Genomic DNA, 23,287 nt, shown 5'->3' with positions numbered 1-23,287 from the left:
GAGGGAGGGGAGGGTGGGGAGGGGACCCCACATCTGCACCTCCACAAACCCCACAAAAAAAAAAACCCTTGGGAATCTCTCCAGCCTCCAGCAGCACCAATTACATCTTCTCCTTTATTTTCCCTGCTTTTTTGGCACCACAATTGCTTCTTCTTTTTTTTTTTTTTTTACATATTTAAATTGGAAGATGTTCTGACCATGTCAGGGCGTGCTGCACATCTGGCCGCACCTCTGGATTCTGGGATCCCCCCCCCTTCCCCTCATCCCACTGATGCAGGAGCAGCTTCCCCCTCCCGGAGCTTCATACTCTGATTATTTATTTATTTATTTATTAAACGCTGGGCTGTATTTTAACCACGTGGAACTGGCAAGTAAGGACAAAAATTCCTATTCCCATTGGAAAAAGGAGCCAACCACCCTTCCCGCATCATTTTCCTGGGAAAAAGCTCTTGACATTTAAGAGCCCGCCCGGGGGAGGCAGCACTCAGCCTTTCCGTGAGGATTTGAAAAGCTGGAATCTTTCCTCTTGACTCAGCCTGAGCATCCCTGGCTGGGCACAGCCCGCCCTGCCCTGCTGGAAGGACCGTGACCCCCCCATCCTCCTCCTCCCTGGATTCCTGCAGGAAAAATCATCTATTTCTGGCAATCTCGCCTCCCCGGGAGCGTTTTCCTGCCTCCCGGTGCTGCTGCAGCGTTCCTCCCTCCAGGGCTGCAGGGGATGCTCAGCTGTTGCCGTGGCAACGGCGTCTGCACCAAAAACTCCCGCATTTCCCCCAATTCCGGGTGGGGTTCGTGCTCCCTGGAGGGGATGGCGAGTGCGGCTCGGGTCTGGGATCCCTCCCGGCAAAGGGAGGGGATGCTCCTTTGGGGTGGATTCAGGGGATTCCTGAACCCAGGAATCCCCCAATGCCCCCAGTGATGCAAACAATGCCGGGGGGGGGGGGCTCAGACAGAAGGAGTTCCCCTTCTTCCCAAATTTAAAAAAAAAAAGGGAAATTCCCCCCCCACCACCACCCCCCTTCAGCAGCAGAACTTCCATAAAAAGCCCAGAATAAGGAGATGGGACATAAATCTGAGAGCAGCCACCTCCATCCCTGACAAAACCAACAGGTTTATGTATCAGCTTGGCTATTTCCCCTAAAATTTACAGCTGACAACGTGCCTGAACACAGCAGGGATAATTTAAACCTGGCTCCAACCTGCCTGGCTCTGAGAAAGGGAGAGGGGAACACGTTTAGTCCTTCTTTTTTTTTTTTCTTTAATTTTAAATTTCATTCAAATTCGGAATAAAGGCAGTGATTTATGGGAGAGGGAAAACACAGCTTTATTTTAGGGCCATGACAGCCAAGTGAAAAAGAGCTGTCATTAAGGATGGTAACACATTCCACAGGAGCAGGGTTTGTTGTATTCCAGAGCAATTTCTCCCAGGAAATGAGACCCAGCCTTGGGTTTGGGGTGGGGGGTAAATCCAGGGAAGCAGCAGAGGGAATGGGGCAGGTTTGGGGTGTGCTGGGTGAGGATCAGTCCTGCCACAGCTCCCAGTGGGCTGCAACAACATCCCTGGGGTCTGGGGGTGCTGAACCCCAGAGCACAATGGGGAACTGGGGGAGGGAGAGGGGGGATGGCTGGGAACGGGATTTGGGAGGTGTGGGCTGAGAATCACAGGGATGGGGATGGGGGTGCTGGGCTGAAGTTTGGGGTCCCAGGGTTTGGGATAAAGGGCCTGGACAGGTGTGGGTGCTCCAAGGCTGGGGATGGGGGTTCTGGGATGGGGGGATTGTGCCCCAGCTCCAAAACTTGCTGTTCTTCTTTACCACAAGCCCTGACCTAACCTAAAACCCTAAAATCCCCACAAATTCCAGATTTCATGGGATGATGGTGGCTCTGCATCCTCCTCCCCCCTTGGCTCTGAGGTGCTGAATCCAGCTGCATCCCAATTTCACTGATTTCTGCCCCAAAAGGGGCAGCAGATCCCGGCACCACCAGCCCTGGAGCTGCAGCTCCCGCCCAGCCCTTTCCCTGGATGCTCATTCCAGTTTGTGCACGTTCCCCTGGAGCTGCCCGTGGTCATTAACCTCCTGCTGCCGTTAATCAAGAGGACTTTGTTAATTAACAGCTAAGGATGTCTCCAGCTGAGCAGTGCAGGGGTGGGATTGGGGTCACCTGGATGCATCCAAGGATCCTTGATTTAATATATTGGAGCTTCCCAACGCTCTGGGGGCGTGCAGCCCCCTCCCCTCCACCAACAAAATATCCAGCACTGCAAAAAACCCAAGGAATGCTGACAGGATCCATCCTCAGCAGCCTGGGAGATTCCAGAGCTGCAGCTCCTGCAGTATTTTGGGAATATCAGAGGAACTGGGGCGATACTGAGCTGCATTTCTCTGCCACTCTGCCAAAACGGGAAGAAAAACCTGGCAGAGGAGGCTGAAGTTTTCTGAGGAATGTTATTTTTTTCCCCCCTGCTTCTATTTTACAGCCATATAAAAATGTGCTTTTTTAAATGCTGCCTGGGTGAGCTGTTTGCTGCCTGAGTGACACAGGAACAGAAATCTCTGATATTCTTTGGGGAGGTTAATTCAAAGCTAGCAGGGTCCAGCAGGAAAAAACTCAGTGGATTTTTTCCTTTTCTTCCCAAACCCTGGCAGGATGAGGAGAATCAGGAACAGGGGGGGACAGAGCAGCAGCACTGGTGTCTGGATGGATGTTGGGGTGGAGCACTTGGATCATCCATGGCAGAGCTCCCAAAGCCCACCCAAGAGGCTCAGATCCCACCTCAGTCACTCAATCCCTCTTTCCATGATTCCAAACTGGACACCAGGGCTCAGGAATACACACAGGGAAGTGACTGCTCAGTGAAAAACCCCCCTGGGATCCTTCCCACTCCACACTTGGAGGTGTTTGTCAGGAAAACAGAGGTTTTATTAAATAAGCAAAGAGCTACAAAGATGCACCCAAACATTTGGGAAACTTGGGATTGCCAAGCTGCCATTACAGGGATGATTTAAACCCCCAGGGTAAGTACCAAGGCACTGCTTTTTTTGTTTTTGTTTTTTGTTTTTTTGGGGGTTTATTTGGAAAGCTGTTTGGAGTAATAACAGATGGGCTTGGAAAAAAGAGACACCAGAATTGGGGAGGAGCATCCTGAATCCATTCTGAACATCCCAGCACCAACCTGAGGGGCTGTGGGATGGCATCCAGTCCTTGAGGCTTCATCCCACTGCTCCCACATCCAGGCCTTCTCCAAACCCTGAGCCCAAAAAGCTGCTGGCTCTGGGTCCATCCTGTTCCCACTGCCCCCTAAACAGATCCTCTGCAAGTTCTGTGTGTCTCTGTGTGTCCATCTGTCCTGTGCATCCCATCTGTCTTATCCCACTCCTAATGGGATCCTGGCAACCTTCCAGCAAGATTAATTAAATACTGGGGAAAATGAGCAAGAGGAGCCTCCTCTCACCACCAGGGAGGTCCTGCTGCCTCCTTAGGCAATGCATCTTCCATGGGTATGGATCCAGCATGGATTTGGGGGGAAAAATCTCTGTGGATCAGGGCTGGGAGTAGCCCTGGGCTTGGCCATGGGATGTGCTGTGGTGCAGGGACGTGTGGCAGTGCTCCCTAGGGAAGTGGGGGCATCCCAGCCCCAGGAGACACAGGGACAATCCAGGTGCTGAGTGTCCCATCACATGGAGGAGGTGATGAGGTCGAGGTGGAGCAGGGAGACAGCGCCGGGGCGGGGAGGACGCCGGATAATCCATCTGAAATCCTGAAATGCTGAGATCCTGAAATCTGAAATCCTGGCATCCTGAAATCCTGCCATCCTTCTCCTGCCACAGGATTTCAGGATCTGCTGCCTGGAAATAGCTCCCTGCCTTTTCTTTGGAGGCGTCTCTCCATTTTATTTTCTATTTTCTGATTTCAAGGAAAGTTATAAATAAATATTTCAGCTTTTACAGGCATCTGGGAGCAGATTCTCAACTGCCAAAACCTGCACAAAGCTCCCAGAGGGACCTCCTGAAATGTCCCCAGGGCCACTGGGGGCTGCCCAAAGCCAGCTCCAGGGAGTGACACATAAAGGAGAGTGACACCAGGGCTGGGGTGAAGGAGCCCTAATGGAGAAGGAGCTCCAACATTAACTGGTGTGAAACTGGACTGAGGTGGTGGCTCAGCCCATCCTTTGCTGCAGAGATCAGTGCGTCCCAGGACATTCCCAGAGTGTCCCAAGATGTGCACGAGGGGACAGCAGGTCCTCCCCAGGAGCTCATTCCCAGCTCATGGGCCTGTTCCTGGTCCCAAACACCAATCTTTCCTGCAGGATGTACCGTGTGGAATGTGCCCATCAAAAGGAGGGTTAAAAAGACATTTCAAATTGCCCTTTCCCTCTTTCTTCTCCCAGTTTTCCATGCTGGTGACCCTGTGTGTGAGCCCAATCCCCACACTGGAAGGTGGCCCTGCATCTGGATCACTTAGAAGACATTTGAGACTTCCCAGTTCTTTGAGGTGGGATAATCCAACCCCTCGTAAGGACACTTCCCAAAAAAAGTCGCAAACACCTTGTTCTGGTACCAAAATACCCCAGGAGTTTACCATGAGGAGCCACACAGACATGGGGCAGAGGAGTGTCACCAATTTGGCCATGGCACAGGAGGTGCCTTCCTTATATCCTGCACCCACCATGGTGCCTCTGGAAACACCAGGAAAGCCCTTCCCGGGTCAGGCAATGCACAGTTTGGATGGGAACTCCCAAAAATATTTTCTTAGTTTGGTGCAAGGATTTTTGCAATCCCACACAGGATCAAGGGTGGTTGTGTCTTCCCCACACCTTGGGGGTCTCCATCCCCTGCCAGCCCCCAGGCAGCAACAGCAGTCAAAAATGGGCTGTAGGACAGTGCAGGACAATGCTTGACCACACCAGGGCTGGTCACCATGAGAGTGCCAGCACCAGGGGATTCTGTCCCTCCTGCAGGCTGAGTTTAGACAACTGTTGTCTCCTTCTCAGTCATGGAGGAGACCTTGGAGAAGCTCCTGTGCACGATGCTGGAGTGCCCCGTCTCCTCGCTGAGGGCGTTCACCAGCCTGGAAAGGAGGGTCACCTTGAACTTCTTGAAGTCCTGGCCCATGAAGACGTAGAGCACGGGGTTCATGCAGCTGTTGGAGGCTGCCAGGGCCGTGGTGAGCGGGATGAAGATCTCAAACACAGACCAGGGCACGGCGTCGGGCACCGTCTCCAGCAGGTTCAGCAGGTGGTAGGGACTCCAGCAGAGGAAGAAGGTGACAATGATGGTGACAATGATCTTGAAGGGCTTCTTGGACTTGGCCAGGCGGTTGCGGCGCAGGTTGAAGACGATGGCCACGTAGCAGAAGGTGATGATGGTGATGGGGAGGATGTAGCCGGCCAGGAACCTGGTGATGTTCACGGTGCGGTGCCTCACCAGCGCCAGCCCTTCGTAGGATTTATTCCTGGAGAGGGAGAAGTTGCTGAAACAAATGACGGAGCTCCGGGTCTGCGCCGTGTCCCGGAAGACGAGCGAGGGGCAGCTCATGACGATGCCCAGGGTCCAGATGACCACACAAACGCCGTAGGCCAGGCTGGTGGAGCGGTGGTTCTGCGACCACACCGGGAACACCACGGACACGTAGCGGTCGAAGCTGATGGTGGTGAGCAGCAGGACGCTGGTGTACATGTTGAGGATGAGGAGGAAGGAGTTGAGCTTGCACATGACCGTGCCGAAGATCCAGTGGTAGCTCATGGCCGTGTAGGCGATGTTGATGGGCAGGAAGATGTTGAAGAGGAAGTCGGCCACGGCCAGGTTGAGAAACCAGACCGCGTTCACCGACTTCTTCATCTTGAGGGTGATGATGGCGATAACGAGGCCGTTGCCCAGGATGCCCAGCACGCAGGACACGGTGTAGATGATGACTGACAGGATCCTGGTGATGTCCTTGGGGTCGTGGGCCGGCTCTGCCCACGCGCTGCCCGTGTCCTCGTAGGTGTAGTCGGGGTAGTCGCTGTAGTTGTTGTTGAGGCCGTCCAGGTAATCGGACAGGTTGGGAAGCGCCATCGTCCCTGGGAATGGCGGCTGGTCCGTGTGGTTTCCGGGGAGCTGGGATGCTGGGGACTGCAGCCAGGGATCTCCCCCTGCTGAGCAAACACTTGGTGTTAATTGCAGAGAGGAGAGTGGGAGGGACAAGGGCCCCCAACACTTGTGGGAATTGGGGACAGGGAGAGAAGGGACAAACGCAGGAATGGGGGATCCCATGAGAACCCCACCGGACCCGAACAAGATGCTCCCGCAGCTCCTCCCTGATTTCCACCCCCATCCGTGAGACATCAGGACGTGATTCAGTCCCTCAGCTCCACCAGGATGTGGCTGCAGCCTCATCCTGCAGAAATCATTGAATACCCGCCTACTTCCAGGGGGAAAACCGGGATAATGCTCATTAGCAGCTCATCAACAGCTCTTTTCAATCTGCAATATATTGTGACGCCTCTTTTTTTTTTTTTTTTTTGTACTGAAGTGGACTGAAAGCCCAAAGGGAGGCTCCCCACACACCCCACCGACCCCAGGCACCCTCTCACCTCTCTCCTCTCTGTCGGGAGGGGGGACAGGTGACACTTCAGTGTCCCAGGGCACAGCGGCAGCTCCTTCCACACCGGCCTAAGGCATGAGCTGTAACATCAAATCCAGGATCAAAGAAAGGCCGGTCGCCCCCGGATGTGGGGTGAAGGGAGGAAACCCAATCAGGGTGTGGCAACAATTAACCCTGTGCAGCCTCCCTCGGGGGACTGTGCTGGCCTGGGGACCCTCCTCGCCTCCAGTCTAGGGAAGGTGGGGTCCTGCCATGATCCCAGCAGCTTTTGGGATAATCCAGGACAGAAATCCCATCCTGCACTGTCTGACCAAGTGCCCAACACGAGCAGCATCCTCAGGTGCACACAAAGAACCAATCGACCACAGGTTACTAATAATTTAATAATAATTAATTCAAGGTATAAATGAGATGCACATCATCTGCATGATCTATTTTATATCCTGCATTCTCACAGGGTTGTTTTCCTCATTCAGTTGATGCCCTGCATGTTTAAATATGTTCATTGTGGCAAACCAGCAGCATCACCTGCCAGTGTCAGACTCCAGGCTCCAGAGCCTGGACTGAGGGTGTTCAACCTCTCCCCTGTGAGAATCCAGGATACAAAACCCCTACCTGGGTCAGGGGGGTTGAAACCAAACTCCCCAAAGCCTGACAGAGAAGCACAGAGCATCCCACCCAGACGTGTCCTCGCAGGAGGGACGTGGGGACGCCCAAGGACCCTCCCTGTTCCCAAGGAATTTCACCCCAAAGGTCCCTGAGCATCACCCTCCCACCAGCCCTGCTTTGAAATTCCCATGGTGTTTGTGTTGGAAGCTATTGTTTCTCCCAGGGCTTTTCCTGCTGTTCCTTCCTGCCATTGCTGCTGCAGAGTCCCCAGCCAGGGGTGAAATCCCACCCTGTCACCTCCCCCTGGCCACGATAAGCAGCCAGAACAAATGAGGGTTGAATGCAAAGTTTGGGAACGAGCTGGAGCTGGGGAGAGGCCTTGTCCCAGGAAAACCTTGATGGCCACAGAGATGAATTAAAGCCAATGATCCGGTGGAAGGAACAGAATCAGCAGAACTGACTCTCCCAGAGATGTTAATGTTGATTAATGAGGCCTTGCTTTATGGAACAAGGATTTCAGGTCATCCCCTTCCCCAAAGACAGAGCTCCAGAAAGGTGGGGGAGCCCAGAACCCCATGTCCATCCCACCCCACCCCATTGCCTCATATCCCATCCCACTTGATTGCCTCCCGTTGCACCACACCCCATTGCATCATACCCCATCCCATCCCATCCCATCCCATCCCATCCCATCCCATCCCCACCTCCCCTCACCCAGAGAACCCCAAAGCTCCCTGGACTTGTTCCACAGCCCCCTTTTCCACTGTGGTGTCATCCATGGGGCAAGAGAGACACTCCCACCCCTCACTCTTACCCCACATTCAGCCCCTGATCCAGAGGGACAGGAGAAATTCCCCCTCCTCTTCCCACCCTGTCCACTTCCATGCTTTTAATGTAAAACCTCCCTTTATTATAATTTTTCATTGCTGTGCCTGATGACTTTCAGCTCGTTCCAAAGCTCATTTTATTGGATGTTTTTATCTGAATTCTCTGTTAATTTTGCTCTGCTGGGTTTGGTCTCTGTTCCCAGATGGGGTGAGGATGGCAGAGAGCAATGGGAACACCAGGACTCTGCTTCCCTGTGGGATTTGGCAGAGGATGGGTTTGTTTCCAGGGCCCATGAGGAGCAATCCCAAACTCCACAGGAGCAGCAGGCAGCTGCCAATCCCCCCATGAACATTCCAGAAGGGCAGGATGGGCACCAGGAGCCCAGACCTGCTGAAAAATCATCCAGCCAACTCCCACCTGCCTCTCCAAAATTCTCCCAAAAATGGAGAATATCAGCTGCATGAAACCTCCTCATTTTTCACAGCATAAAAAAACCTCCAAAGTCTGGGAGGAAAGAAAAAAAAAAAAACCCACATAATACTAAGAGTGTTTCATTGCTTCTCTCTGGGCTGAAAGTTCCCTGCTCAAGCCAAAACCACTGTTCTCCCTTCAATCTATTCATCTTTGTCCTCCTACCTCAACAAAAAGGAGCAGAGGATTTACCCAAAATAGCCTTTTCTCCGTCATTCCCGCAGCTGTGTTTGTCTTGGTACCCAGGGAAGGCCGGGTGGGATTCCCGACGGGCGGCTCGAGCACCGGCAGCATCCCGGCGCATACCGGGGGAGGATGAGGTCAGGGATGTTGTTCTTGGGACGGCAACAGGAAACCGAGAGAACAGCAGAAAATGTTCAAATCCAGCTTTTCTGGGCGAAAAAACTCTGCCCCGGCCAAGGCAGACGGGCGGGGGACGGATGTGAGCGGGGAAAGGCGGCGGGATCGGCGTCCCGGGGACACGGCGAGGGCAGGGGATGCTCGGGCAGCGGATCCCAGCGGGCAGGGCGGTGCCAGAGCCCCGCTTCCAGGAGTTTATAGGGATGGGCAGGCTGCCAGCACCGCCTCCTGCCCGCCGGCCAGGCTTTTAGCGGGGCAGGTTGAGGAGAACTGATAGAACCTAATCAAATCAAATCAAATTAAATTAAATCAAACCAGCAGAGCAGCTTTTGACTACATCAGATCCTGCCTGAGCTGTCAAAGTGCATCAAGCTTTGATCCACATCATGAAATGAATCCGGGCTGGGACCTGCCAGGGCTGGCTCTGCAGCTCTGGGGGAACTGGGGGAGCCCTGGGGTCGGTGTTTGTCCCCCCTAGAAAATGCTTCTCCCCGGCACGGGACAGACGAATCCCCCGGAGCAGCCGGGTCCGTGCCCGCCCGGCTGCCGCCTCCTCCCCGGCAGCTGCTCTGCCTTTCCTTCCTTGGAGCGCTTCCCTCTCCTCTTCCCACTGAGGTTTCCGAGCTCCCAGCGCACCCCAAACCCCAAACCCGCTTCCTGCGGGCGTGGGAGGCGCGGGCAGCTCCGGCGCAGCTTCCCGGGAGAGGGGAATTGCCGGCAGATGTTTGGAGCTCGGCTGTGGGAAGGGCTGGGGACAAAACGGGACCTCCACGTTCCTCTGGAGCTACTGGCACCAGCCCCCACCGAGCCCTGCCACAGTCCTGGATGTCCCTGGAGGGCAGGGGTGTCCCTGGAGGGCAGGGGTGTCCCTGGGGACACGTGGCAAGGTGCTGGTCCCAATTCCGTGGGGATTCACAACTCTGGCTGAGTCCCACCCTTCAGGCTGGATCCCAGCTTCCCTGAGAATTCCATGGCACCCCATGCCCCAGGGAAGGCAGATGCAAACCCCATCCCAAGCTGGCACCCGAGGCCACCCCATCAATCCCCAGCCTAGGGTTACACAGGAGGGACATTCCTGCAGGGATCCAGCTCCCAGGAATCTCAGGGAGCAAGGCACCAAAAGGCAAAGCAGCTCTGGGTACCCAGCTCCCATTCCCATTTATTTTAGCAGGTGATTGCCATGGCAACAGATGCCACAGGGATGAGGCTGCCCAGCATCCCACTCCCCAACGGGATACCCGGGATGAAGCCCCCATTCCTCAGTGTAAATCGACCACCAGCCCACCAAGAGGGAGTTCAGACCTCCAAACCCCGAGCTCCAGCCTGCCCAAAAGCTGCTCCTGGCTGATTCCAGCCCTGCCACCCACCCTGACCCCTCTGTCCCGCTCCAGCAGGCTGGGAAGGGCACAGGGATGTGGGATGCCGTGGGAGCAGCAGCAGCAGGCTGAGAATGAGCTCCTGCCAGCGAGGATCCGGGCTGGAAATTCTCCCAAACCTCCCCCAGCACCTGGAGACCCTTCAGGGCAAAGGGAGGAGGCACAGCTATGGGGGAAACTGAGGCACAGAGGGCAGTGGGAAGCTTAATCCCTACCTGCATCCACTCAGGCACATCCCAGTTCTCCAGCCTGGATCTGGGACCCCCCCAGGCAGCCTCCAGCATCCCCCGCCTGTCCCTGCATCCCTGAGGCTGCACCACACCCGTGTGAATGGCACAGGAAAAAGGGAATAGCTGGAAAAGGCAGCCTTAAAAAAGCTGCTGTGCCCAGGGTGGGACAGAAAAACATGAGTCAGTGTTTATCTGGGCAGAGCCAGCCAGGCTGAGCAGGACGGGTCGGGATGGGGTGGGATGGATCCCACAGATCCTCCTGGCCACAGTGTGGGGTCACCTGCATGGGGAAAGCGCCCCAATCCTGCCAGAAAAAGGGGTTTAACCTCAAAATTTGGGTCGTGAAAGGCCCCTCCCAGGGTGAAACGCTGGCAGAGGAACCCGGCCTTCCCTGGCACCAAGTGTTGAAAGAGCCACCCCGATCGTAAAATCCCAGCCTTTTGCTCCATCTGTTCTGTTCTTGGGAAGGTTTGAGGATTAAAGGGGAAAATTTTGGGCGTTTGCACCTACACAGGCAAAGATTTCCTTGAAAAAGGGCAGTTTGTACTTCTGAGCTGCTCAAAATGACTTGGCTTCAAAGATAATGAAAGTTCTTTCATCTCCTCTACTCTCTTCTAATAACCCAAGGTTTTCTCCTGGCACTTCTCAGGCAATAAAAAGACAATAAAACCTCCCTTTTTCAAAGCATCTTCCCTGCTACATCCCAGCAGTGCAGCGATGCTGTCCCTAACCATGGCTTGGGCTAGGTCAGGGGACAAAACCTTGGGGACATCACCCTGGATTCGGGGCATACAAAGGGAAAGAAACCCAAGAAAACAGAAATAGGGCTGCAGGAGGGACGTGACCCCTCAGGGGATGTGGCATGGCTGGGGACAGCAGGTTCACCCCCCTTCCCGAGTGAGGAAGTCACCCTGGATCCATGGGAGCATCCTCCCAGCTGTGCTCTGTGTCCCCAGCTGAATGCTGATCAGCACAGCAAAGAAAAGCCACCCTGTTCTCCCTGTGCCCAGCCAGGGGACACTGCCACACTGTCAGGGCATCAACCCCCCCAAATGCACTGCCAGCTCCTCTCCCTTCTGTGCTGCTTTCCCACCCTGCAGGCTGCAAAGCCCAGCTTCCAAAAGAGGTTGGGATATTAGGGAAAATTAGGGGGGTTGGGGTGAAGGGCAGAGGGATCCCAGAGATTCCAAACCCGCTGTACAACAACAGGGCAGCAAAAAACCTCAACTGGCTGCAAATCTCCAGCAAACCCTTCCTCCCAAATCCCTATAAAAAATACAAATCAACAAATACATATAAACCCAGAGGTGTTTACCTGAGCTGGATAAATCCCCAAGGAATTTTCAGCATTTAGGGGCTGCATTAAGACATCTCTGCTTCTCCTACAGCCCCGTTAGGGCTGGCAGGGGAACCACCCTGGGCTCGTGGCTTTGGCATCCAGCTGGAGCTGACACGGATATTGCCGAGCTTTCTCATCCCGAGGAGAAGCACATGGGATGGGAGGATGAGGAAAATAAATGCAGCCCGTGGAATAAACCAGCTGCTGGCCTCAGCAGAGCTGCAAGGGGGAAGGGGGAAGCTCTGGGGGAGGATGTTGAGTTTGCAGAGTTTAGCTGGACACAGAAGGGGATGTGGCAGCAGTGACATGTCCCGTCCACCACGGCTCCTCTGCTGCCCACAGTGGCTTGGGAATCTCCTGGGAGCCTTTGGGAAGGGTTTGGGTGTCCCTCATTGTGAGCACAGCCAGAGGGTCCCCTTGGGCTCCTCCAGCCCAGCTGCCCCTCATCCCTGCTCCCAAGCACCCCAAATCCATGCCCTGCTCCTGGGAGGCTCCTGGCCTCACACACACAGGAGAGGGGGAACCCAAAGCCATTCCTGGGGTGCAGGGAAAAAGAGGAGCTGCTCATCAGGTCCTGCCCATCCCACAGTGCACTACCAGTGAGGAAATCAGCCTGGCCTGGTTTGTACCCCCAAAGAGAGGGGGTCACCAGCCAAGAGCTGTCCCCAACCATCCTGACCTCAACCCTGTGCCTGCCAGGAGCTGGAAATTGCCAGTGGCATTCACAGTGCAGCTCTGCATGAGCTGAGCCTGGAAGGACAGAAATCCCTGGACACAAATCCCTGCCCTGAGCCAGGACAGCTCATCCAGAGGGAGATGCAAAACACCTGCAGCAAAAGCTGCACCGTGCTGTGAAAGAGCTTCACCTTCCTCCAGAGCCCCCAGCTGCTCTCTGACACCAAGATCCACGAGTTTTCCAGGGGACAAACCCCAGATCCCTCAGAGCTGGGAGAGCACCACCAGGGGCCAGGGGGCGATGCCAGCAAGGAATGGTGGCAGGTGGGAGGGAGCTCGAGGCCGCCGTGTCCCCTGAGGTGGGGACATCGACCCCGTCCCACGCGGAGCAGCTCCCGTGAGAGCCGAAAAAGGGGAATCGGAGGCACTGCCAGCTTTGCACAACTCGGTGTCGCAACATCCCCGAGCTGAATCAGGGCCGAAAAAATGCTGATGTGCCGGTTCGTGGGGCTGCTACGGGGAAAGGAGAAGCCCCAGAAGTGTGAACCGGGCAGGGATGTGCCAATCCCCCTGTGGAACCAGGCTGGGGACTCGTGACCGGCTCCCCGGTGTCCCTCTCTCCCAGGATCCCCGGGATGGGGTGGCAGCTCCGGGATATTCCACACTTGTGGCACCTGTGGCAGGTCCCAGAGGAGCTGCCCCAGGACAGTGGGAAATGCAGCCCAAAATGATAAAAACCATGAGAAACACGGCCCTGGCTGGGGAGCGGCACAGGCTGGATCTGCCCCATCGCTCTGCCACCCCATCCTGTCCTTTCTGCTCCCCCAGTGTCCCCCTCCAAGTGACCTTTCCCGATACCTCGTGCGGTGCCAACGCTGTCCCGCTGCTCCAGGCTGGGCAGGACGAGCTCGGCGTGCCCCGGCTGCCAGCGGGATCCCATTCCCAGGCGGATCCCGGCGTGCCGGGACAGACACAGGCACGGTGCCGCTCCCCGCCGGTTTTAAGGGAGCGGGGAGGGAGTTGCATCCATCACCAAGGTTTTCTTGGCAGCGCCGATGCTCGGCGAGCAACAGCTGGGAGAGGGTGTGACGCCGGGAGCTGGGAACGCTGGCCTGGATCACAACCCAGCGTGAGGAAGCAACAAGCTGCTTCCCGAGGGGCCTCCTTTCCTGTGCCGCCCCCCGGGCCGCAGCGCACCGTCCCACGGAGGGATAACGGAGCCCTGAGCGCTCCGCGGGGATGCTGCTCCAGCCGGGAGCACAACGGGAGGCAGGTGGCTGCCAGCCCCCCTGGCTGTGCTGTCCCCACCCTGGGTCAAGCGCTGTCCTCTGCTCCCCCCCACCGCCCCCAACTCCTTCCAAGACGTTGAGTCACTTCCCTTCAGGCAAAATCTGGCTCCCAAACGCCGCTCCTGCTGCTCAGGGGCTGCTTTTCCCGATGGATTTCATTACCACCAGGATGCTGCAGCTGCTTCCAGGCAGCCCCCCCAGCCCGCAGAGGCTCTGTGGTGGCAGCTCTGTCACCCCAGCCCCTTTGACACCTGCAAGAAAAGTTCTTTGGGGGCCAGGGAGGGGCTGGGAGAGGCTCCGGGGCCCCCTGGGTAGGAGGGATGGGAAAGGCTGGATGCAGGGATGGGGTTCAGGGTGACAGACAAGAGATTTTTGGGGCAGCCCCCCAGATTGGGAGCACTGAGCAGCACAGCCCCCACCCACACAGAGCAGGAGGTTTGGATAACCCCGGGCTTGATGTGGCACTGGGAAAATTCCTTCCCTCCCCACGCAGATCCCGCGCTCCCAAGCCTCAGGCATCCCAGCCCCAGCATCCATCCCAGTCCCAGCATCCATCCCAGCAGGATAAGAGCCAGTGCAGGGGTTGGGAGCAAAGGCAGCACAAGGAAACAGATGAAAATTTGGCAGGGATGCCCCCTCACCCTCCTCCAGCCTGGAAAAGAAACAGGATTTGCCCCACTGGGACGCCCCAGCTCAAGCAACACTGCCCTGAGTTTGTCACCAGCCATTCCCCATCAGAAAGGAAGTTCATCTACCACAGGATACTAATTAAGGCTAATTAATTACTCTCAGCTGTAAAGACAGAGCAAAAAACATCCTGAATCCAGCCAGCAAGGGACAAAACCAACCACAAAGCGATGAGATTTCCTTTTGTATGTCCGGAGTCCAACAGTGCCACCGAGAGATGCTCAGCCCAGGCAGCTCCGGGTGGCACCAGCTGGGACCTGGTGGGGATCTTTGGGCTTCCCAAAACCACCCCAGGGCCTGCTGGGGCTGGGAATGCTCGGCCATGGATGCTCCTGCACGTGGCCTTGCCAAGGGCTGACCTCAGGACGTCGAGCAATGACCAAAATCCCGGCGGCTCCGAGGGGTCCAGAGCCAAGAGCCGGCACAATCCCAGTGCTCCCAGCAAGGCCGAGCTCTGCAGCCCCACAGAACCGACCCACCCCTTGGCACTGCCTCCTTCCCCAGGCACCTGCCACTTCCCATCATCCAGGCAGGGTGCAGGATCCTGGTCTCACGCTGATCCCTGTGTTTAGCAAGATGAAAGGAAAACACGCTGACTTGGGATGCGATTTCTCATCCCGAGGGTTTGTGGGTTGGGGTTTCCCTCCGGGGCACTGGCAGCGCCTGCTCAGCAAAGCCCTGTGCCGGCAGCAGCGCCTGCGGAAGGACAAATCCCCGTTCCCAGGGCCGGTGATGGAGCAGGATCCGCGCAGGAGCGGCCGTCGGGAGCGGCGATTCCAGGCGCCACAGCCTTTGGCAGTTGTCATGTCCTTGGCAAGCGCCGAGTGCCACCCACACCGAGCAAAGCAATTAAAGCTCTAAATTGATTTGGGCTGATTAAACTCCCTGGAGCAGCTCCCTGCCGAGCCGGGATGCGCGGCCGGAGCCCGACAGGTCCGACCTCTCCGCTTCTCGCCCTTCTTCCCTCCCACACAGGCGCTGGGAACCCGCCTGACTCATCCCGAAACAGATGTGGCACTCAATGGGGAAGAAATTGGAGGAAGTTTGGAAGTTTTCCCTCTCCGGGGGAGCTTTCTCAGGCATCCAGCAGCACTTTCCCTCGCCCCGGGCAGAGCCGTGGGGATAAATGGGAATGGCAGGAAAAGGAGCTGAGCTCAGCTACGAGGACAAGACAGGAGGCTCCCACTGCATATCCCAGCAAATCCCGGGTTTTAGAGCTGGGTTTATGCCCAGGGCTAACTCTGCCCTGCCTTTCCCCCAGGGAGCTCATCCCTGGCTCCACAGCCGCTGCGGTGCCGAGCTCCGGATCCCGTCACCGCCTCCCGATCCGAGCGCAAACTCGCTGCGCAAATAAAGAAGCCACAGACAGGATGTTCAGGAGACGGCTCCCGTTCCCTTTTTTCGCTGATTTGATACAACCACGGAAAAAAAAAAAAAAAAAACTCTCCAGCCCCAACCTTGTGCAACTCGAGTTTATAAATAGCCCCAGAAACACAGCAGGGCTGGGACAGGGAGGCCAAACCCGCTGTGCTCCTGAGGCTGGCACCTTATCCCACCTCTGGGATGGCCAGGTCAGGGATCTCCGCCTGGCTCAGCCCCCAAACGCTCTCACAGAGCCTCTCTTTACCTCCAATCTTGCATCATTCCCCCCATTTTCCCACGTGCTTCCCTCAGAGCTGTGCCAGGAGCTGGATCTGAGCAATGCACACCCACGAGAATTCCGAATTCTCGGCTCCCAAACCCCACCCTTGGCAGAGGAGGATGGATGGGAACATTCCCAGGGCACAGCTGGGCCCTGTTCCATGGATTCCCCCGCCTGTGGCATCACCCACCTGCTCCCATCCCCATCCTGCTCCCCAGGAGTGATGGAAGTGCCACATCAGGAGATTTATCCATGATTTTCCAGAGGCCACTGACAGCTCCTGGAGCAGGGATGAGGAATTGCCAGGCATGGACACTTTGTGGTTGCCTTGGAGCCCCTCAGCAGGTGACAGACAGGATGTCACCTGCCCAGGCATTTATGAGCAGAGGTGGCATCAAATCCTGGAGTGGTTGGGTTTGGAAAAACCTTAAACCCATCCCATTCCATCACCTGCCATGGACAGGGACACTTCCCACAGACCAGGTTGCTCCGAGCCCCATCCAGCCTGGCCTTGGAACAAGAAATTCCATTAAATATAAGAAATTCAATTTTTTAAAAAAAGAAATTCCATTAAAAGGCCTACAGGGCTCCAGGTTTGGATGCTGCACATCCCACTGGAAAATGGGAGATGCTGATGGGTTTCAGTTCCTTGTGCTGGGAACTGCTGGAGCTGAATTCAGGCTCATCTTTCACCATGAACTCCTTCAGCATCATCCTAAAATCCTCTGGATGTGCTTTTCCTGCTGCTGGTATCCTGAGTGAAGACACCAAACATGGATAGAGGGGAGTATTCCTGAATTCTCCCAACAAAAGGATCAGTGGGATCTGGCTGATAAAACCTCTCAGGGAACTCCCAATCCTTTAAGGCACCAGCTGGATTTGTCTAATAACAATGACTTAATAACAGTAGATTCCTTCAAATTCCCAAACATCCATAAGGAAACCTGCTTCATTTTTTTTTTTTTTAAATTAATAAAGCCAGTTTTCCTTGCAATCAACATCTGGGAAGTCACCATTCCATGGAGCAGAGCTTTGCAGGGACAAGTATTTTTGAAGCTGGCTTTGCCAATGGCCCCATCCTGCTCCCCATCACTGGGATGGGCACAGGGACTGCCCAGCTCTGGGCAGGGAAGCAGCTCCTTGTGGGAAGGCTCAGCATTCCTGCCAGCTCTGAGCAATCCATGCCTTTTTCGGGGATTTTTTGGCTGGGGGTGGCCTTGGGGCAGGTTCCCTGGGCTCCAATTGCCCTGGAATTTGTAAAAATAACAGCAAAATATGTTTTATTCCTGAGCCTTTGCCAGGCTGGGATTATTTCTGATATGAGGGAGCACTCAGCAGTGCCAGGGAGATGTGGGGGTACCTGTGCCCTCACTGGGGTTCCCCACAGCATCTCTCTTGGATGGATCTGGATCACTGATCCCAACATCCAGAGCTCAGCCCCTGTCCCACACAGGAGCCCAGTCCCAAAATCCAGCTGTTATCTCAGAATTATTTAAATAGATCCAGAAATGTAGGGATCTGACCAGAGGGTGCTGCTGATGGAAGCCAGATCCACTAACTCCAATGAATTCCTGATTTTTATTCCCTGTTATCCATGGCCTGGAGTGGGTGCAGAAAGTCCCCAGCACAGTTCCTGGCTGATGGAGAATGGAGTTCACATCCAGCTGCTCCCAGAAGGATTCACACCTTGGGAATACCTTATAAATAAATGGGGATAAACTGAAAATTCAGGCAGGACTTCACATAATTCACCCACTCTCCCTTAAGAATTTGGGGGAAAAAACAGGTTGGGAAAAGGGAATTGGGGATGCCCTGGCTGGATGTGGCTTCCCTGGCACATCTGGCTGGGGAGAAGATGTCCAAGGAATTAATTCTGTGTGGAGATCACTGGAATGTCAGGGGACCTGTGATTTATCCCTCGCTATCAAGTGCAGGAATTCATTCTGGCCATGGAATTCTGGTCGCTTCCAACATCAGCAGGAGCTGCCTTCAAGGAGCCATCATCCCCAAGGGAATTAAAACTAAAAACTAATTAAAACGAAAGCATTTCCCTGGGTATCCCACCTGGAATGTGGGGTATCCCTCACCCTCACCCTGGCATCTTCCCAGCCCAGCAAATCCCCAGCACTGCTGGCGAGGAGCTCCTGGAAAACAATTCCCCTGTGGAAAACAGGGAGCTAATGGGATTTAGGGCAAGAGGAAGGAGAGGCTGGATGTAAGCAGACCCAATTAGTGGATGGGTCAATTAACAGAGAGGTGATGGGATATTGGAGATCCCAAATCCCTCTTTGCTCTGAGGATCCCACCTGCTCGTCTCCCATCGTTGCTCCTGGAAAATTCCACCGTGAAGGATTGAAACGAGTCATTTATCAATTAAATGTGTGCCCTGGCAAATTAAATTCTGTCCTCTTGTTTAATTAATAGGGCAGCTTTATATTCGACAAATTAGGGAGCCTCTTGATGAGCTAATTTGTTAATTAATGGCAGCCTGGAGGCTCTTCCTTCATTAGACGTTGGCACATCCAAAGTGCAGCTCCTCCTCCAGGAGCCCTGGGCTCAGACTGGGAACAGCCCTGCCAGTGGATTTGCCATGGGAGAGCTCTTGGCATGGCTCCTGGCATTCCTGGGGTTTATGGCAGCAGTGCATCCCCCTTCCCTTCCCCTTCCTTTGGGAAAATTTCCATCCCTTGCCCAGGAAAAGCACAGGATCCTGCGGCTCCAGGATGGAAAGAGGGAAAGAAATCAATAAAAAAAGGGAAAAAAGCTTCTGGCCCTGCCCAGAGATCTGTGTTGGGTGGCAATCAGCGCTGTGGGTGGAGGATCCAGAGCTCATCCTGGCAGATCCAAGGATTCCTGGATCACTCCCACAGGGAACACGAATCCCCCAGGTACATCCAGTTCGTGGACCAGCCCCTACCCCATCCCAGATGGCCACAGCCTCCCCCTCCCAGTGCTTCCAGTACAAACCAGTGCCAGGATGGTGCTGAGGCTGGCTGGGCTCCATGAGCTGCTCCAAAGGATGCCAGGGAAAGAGGAATCACAGCAATCCCAGGACAGGGATCCCAAAAGGAGTGCTGGACCAGTAACACCAGCAAGAGCAGCGTGGTGGGGCACACCCACACTGACCTGGGATAAGATCCTGTTGCAAATCCACACTAAAAACCAGGAATGTGGATTCCTGAGCTGGCAGCAAGGAGCATTCCCCTCCAATCCAGCCTGCCCCAGATCCCATGGAGCAGCTCCTTGTTTATTTTTATCCACCAGTGCCTGCTGCATTCACCAGTTATCAAATCAATATGGGAAAGCAGGAGAGGCACCCAGAGACTCCCTTATCTCAGTTTTCCATGGTCTGGCAGTTCCTGTGGTGTGTTTACTCTCAGCCTTTAAAAAGCAGCACCAGGTTCACTTTCTGCCACTGGAGTTTGCCAAGTTTCCAGCTTTCCCTGGATCTTATCCCACCCAGGCAGGTCCTGGAGAGAGGGCACAGCTCGCTCAGACCCCAAAGGTGCAATAAAAAATCACAGTGAAAGGCAAATTCCTGATGGATTTTCCACAAACACTTGGCCAAAAAAAAAAATGTTGTTGTCAAAGCTGCCCTTATTTGGGTGCCTTTTCCAGAAGTTGGGCTCTAGCTCTGGATCCTGATCCATTCTCCAGGAATGCCAGGCACAGGGAACTCAGCTGATGCTGGGACACCTCCCTGATTCCTGCTGGAATGTGACCCTCAGACACTTTTCCCAAAGCTGATGCACCCACAGCCTCCCTGCTGCCACGAGGGATCCATTCCCACTCTCTGCCTCTGATTCCCAACACACCTAAAAAGAAGGGAGGAAAAAACTCCCTTGGAATAATATTTACAAGCTAATTAGGCAGAGAATCGATTTGAACATCACTGGGATACCAGAAAAATGCCAGCTGTGCCGGGAAGGCTTGGGCTGGTTTTCCATGGAAATTCAAATTGCCACAAGCTGCTGGAGGCAGGAGCTGGAGCCATTCCCTGGGAGGTCTGAGCCCCTTCCCACCCCCAGCAGCCTCCTGGAATCACTTGGTTTGTGAAATGACTGTGAGAGGTGAAGGAAAGGGAATTTTCCTTCCTAACAGGAGAACATTTGGAATTCCTGTGTGCCATGGGAATAGGGAGAAATCCAAGATATGCTGGAAAGAAGCACCAGTTCCTTTTGATTCCTCTTTCAGCAGCACTGCCTTGCCCAAATCCCAGCCAAAATTCCAGTTCCTATATCCCAACAGGTTTCACACCAAGGCAGCACAACATGGAATTGCTTCTCCTTCCCTTCCCAGCTTTGCTCCTTCCTGCCTTGCCAGACCTCAGCCCTGCTCTCCCAGGGCTCCCAGAGCAGGGCTGGAGGCACCCCTGGAGGCCCTGCAGGTCTCTCCTGATTTATCTGGGCCATTATCCCAAATTATCTGGGCTATTTTCCAGGTTTTCCACCAGCCAGCAGTGGTGTTTGGAGCACTGCTCCCCTGTCTCTCAGGAATTATGGATCTGCCCAGCAAAGGCACAGGGAAATCATTGTCTGTTTGCTGCTCAGATCCCTGAAATTCCAGAAGAAAAGGAGATTTCTCTTGCTTGCTTTAGATCCTGGGGTTCCCCCCCAATTTGCTGGGTTTATTTCCAAATTCAGGTGCCAAACAGCAGCAGGGAGGTGCCAGTGGCATTCCTGTTGGGAAGGGACAGGGAGCCTGGCACTGCCCCCTCCCAGCTCCTGCTCCAGCTCAGCCTCTTCCTGTGGGAAGCAAAGCCCAGCTGGGGGAATTTAACATTCCAGCTCTGAAGGAATTAAAGCCAGCCTGAAAAAGGGAAATATTTCCCAACTCTCGAGTTTTTTTGCAGAGTCCTGATGACCACAGAGTTCCCCAAACAGGGGCTGCTCCCTGCTGACAGGGGGAGAGGGGAGCTTTTCACTTCCAGGGATTTCACAGGATCCATTTTATCCAGCAGCATGCAGGACAATGAACAGAGCACCCTGGAAAGCTGGGAATGACACAGGCTCTGGTCTCCTTATTTCCAAGGGGGCTCTCTGAGCTCTGCTGAACGGCACAGGTTTGCAAACTCATTTCTGCCATTTGCAAAACCATTTCTTCCATTTGCAAACCCATTTCTGCCATTTGCAAACCCATTTTTTCCCAACTCCTGCCCTGTTCCCAAGTGAACATGCTGAGGAAAGAGTGGTGCAGCATTCCAAAGGCCAGATCTCCTCAAGGGCACCAACCACAGAGGGGATTTATGATTCCTAAAGGATCACCCACCTCCTTTGGTTCCCATTTATCACAACCAGCACGTATCAAGAGTCATTTGCACATCCCAGGCTCTGGGAGCCTTTGGAAACTTGGATCCATGGAGGAGCAAACTGTGAATAGCAGGTGGCTCCTGGGGCCTCCTCTGCTCCAGAGCTCCTGTTTCTCTTCCTGAGATTTAAAAACTTAAATAGCTCTTGAATCTCAGGAATTTTATTATTATGTTATATATAAATTATACTATATACATATTTTAAAAATATAAATAGATTAAATATAATATGTATCATATAATATATAGAGTATATGTATGTATATAAATATATAATATATCATATATAACATATATAATATAGTGTGTATATATTATACTTGTGCATGTGTATATATTATACATATGTATATAGATAAAAATATATATAATATATAATATATTATATATATTATATATGCATATTTAAATATATATTTTTTTTTTAATATATAAATATATATATGATTATTCCTGTTTGCAAATCCTGCCTGGAGCATCCTGGTTGAGCAGAGCCCCTCCCAGGTAGCCGATACTGACTGAAATGTTGGAATTCAGCCCAGGATCAGGACAGGAGAGCTCCAGCAGCTCCCCAGCCCCTCTGCCAGGACACAGCTGTGTCCCCAGCATCCCCGCACTGCCGTTGCCATGGTGACCAAGCATTGTCCCCTTTCCTGCCACCTTTCAGGACAAATGTCCCCCCAGAGCACTCCCAGGTGTCCTCAGCTCCATCCTGCACCCAGGACACCCCCGGACAGGCCCTGCAGCCCATGAGGAATTCCCTGCCGGCTCCAAGGAAAACAAATCCAGGAGGATCCCCACCTAAAAGGCTGCTCCTCTGGCACCGCGGGATGGATTGGATGGGAAGGAACTTTCCAGATCATCCTTCCCCAGCCCAGGGTGCTCCAACCCGGCCGGAAAGAAGCAGCACTGATGTGATCACAGCCTCCACAGGGAGGCCAGGGCAGATTATCCCAGGGATCAGCCTCCCGAGGATGCGCAAGCTCCGAGCTGCTGGTACACCCGGGAATTTCTGGCACACACGAGGGAATTTCATCCCAGCACACAGAGTTCCAGGAGGCAGCCAGGGCCTTACTCAGCCTCCAGATGTGTTTTCCAGGAGCGCTGCCGGGCAGGTGGTGGCGGGGGAATGCGGCAGGCTGGGATGGGAGCAGAGAGAGGAGTCAGTGCCATCTGCCGGCTGCTGCCACCCCGCCGCTCCCAAACCCACCGGACGGGCAGGAACAGCGGGATCCTGCTCAGTGCAGAGGTTAGCAAGGTCACAGCTGGAGGAGTGGGAATGATTTTCAAGTATCCCTTTTGTAAATCAATATATAATATAATATAATATAATATAATATAATATAATATAATATAATATAATATAATATAATATAATATAATATAATATAATAGCAATTAAATTATATATTATTAATTAAATAGTATATATATTATATATATATATATATATATATATATATATATATATATATAATATATATGCTTAAGGCCGAAAATAAAGAGTGAAATAGCCAGAAGAGATACTCCCGGAGAGGCTGCGGGAACCCTGTATCGACAGAACGAGGTGATTTTCCATGGAAATGGCCAGAAATCGAAGGCGATGGAATTTAACCCTTTGCGAGCCTGGCCGCGCTCCCGTCGCCTAGCAACAGAACGCCATGCCCTAATATGGCAACCGCGCCCGCCCAGTCCCCGTTCGCCATTTTCATTGGTTACGCTCCGCATGATTGACGTGCGCGCTCGCCAGTCCTCACTCTCCACGAGCCTCTCCCGCGCCCGGGGCGCGGCCCTACCCGGAAGCCGGTGCAGGAAGCGGAGGGGAGGAGCGCGAGGGACCCGTCCGCTGCGGCAGCCAATGGGAGAGGAGCTTGGGGGCGGATCAGCC

The 23,287-nt window shown here is 54.0% G+C and overlaps 1 protein-coding gene across 3 annotated transcripts; it reads right to left on the bottom strand.

Moving 5' to 3' along the window:
* Positions 1 to 1,193: 1,193 nt before the first annotated feature.
* Positions 1,194 to 13,519, bottom strand: CMKLR1 (chemerin chemokine-like receptor 1). 3 transcript variants are annotated; one of them, XM_084217486.1, is made up of 3 exons: positions 13,332 to 13,519; positions 6,575 to 6,665; positions 1,194 to 6,136 (listed from the first exon to the last, which is right to left on the bottom strand). In XM_084217486.1, the coding sequence occupies exon 3, from the start codon at positions 6,054 to 6,056 to the stop codon at positions 4,968 to 4,970; it is 1,089 nt and encodes a 362-aa protein (XP_084073612.1). In that variant the 5' UTR covers positions 6,057 to 6,136; positions 6,575 to 6,665; positions 13,332 to 13,519; the 3' UTR covers positions 1,194 to 4,967. The 3 variants fall into 3 exon arrangements, with proteins under 3 accessions (XP_084073612.1, XP_084073614.1, XP_084073613.1); XM_084217488.1 differs by having other exon boundaries at positions 1,194 to 6,133; XM_084217487.1 differs by lacking the exon at positions 13,332 to 13,519 and adding an exon at positions 8,686 to 9,122.
* Positions 13,520 to 23,287: the final 9,768 nt, after the last annotated feature.

This window comes from Fringilla coelebs, assembly GCF_963513975.1.
Source record: "Fringilla coelebs genome assembly, chromosome: 17".
NCBI classification, from domain to species: Eukaryota; Metazoa; Chordata; class Aves; order Passeriformes; family Fringillidae; genus Fringilla; species Fringilla coelebs.
Note: the sequence above shows the minus strand (reverse complement) of the source record. Positions and strands in the feature narration are given on the sequence as shown.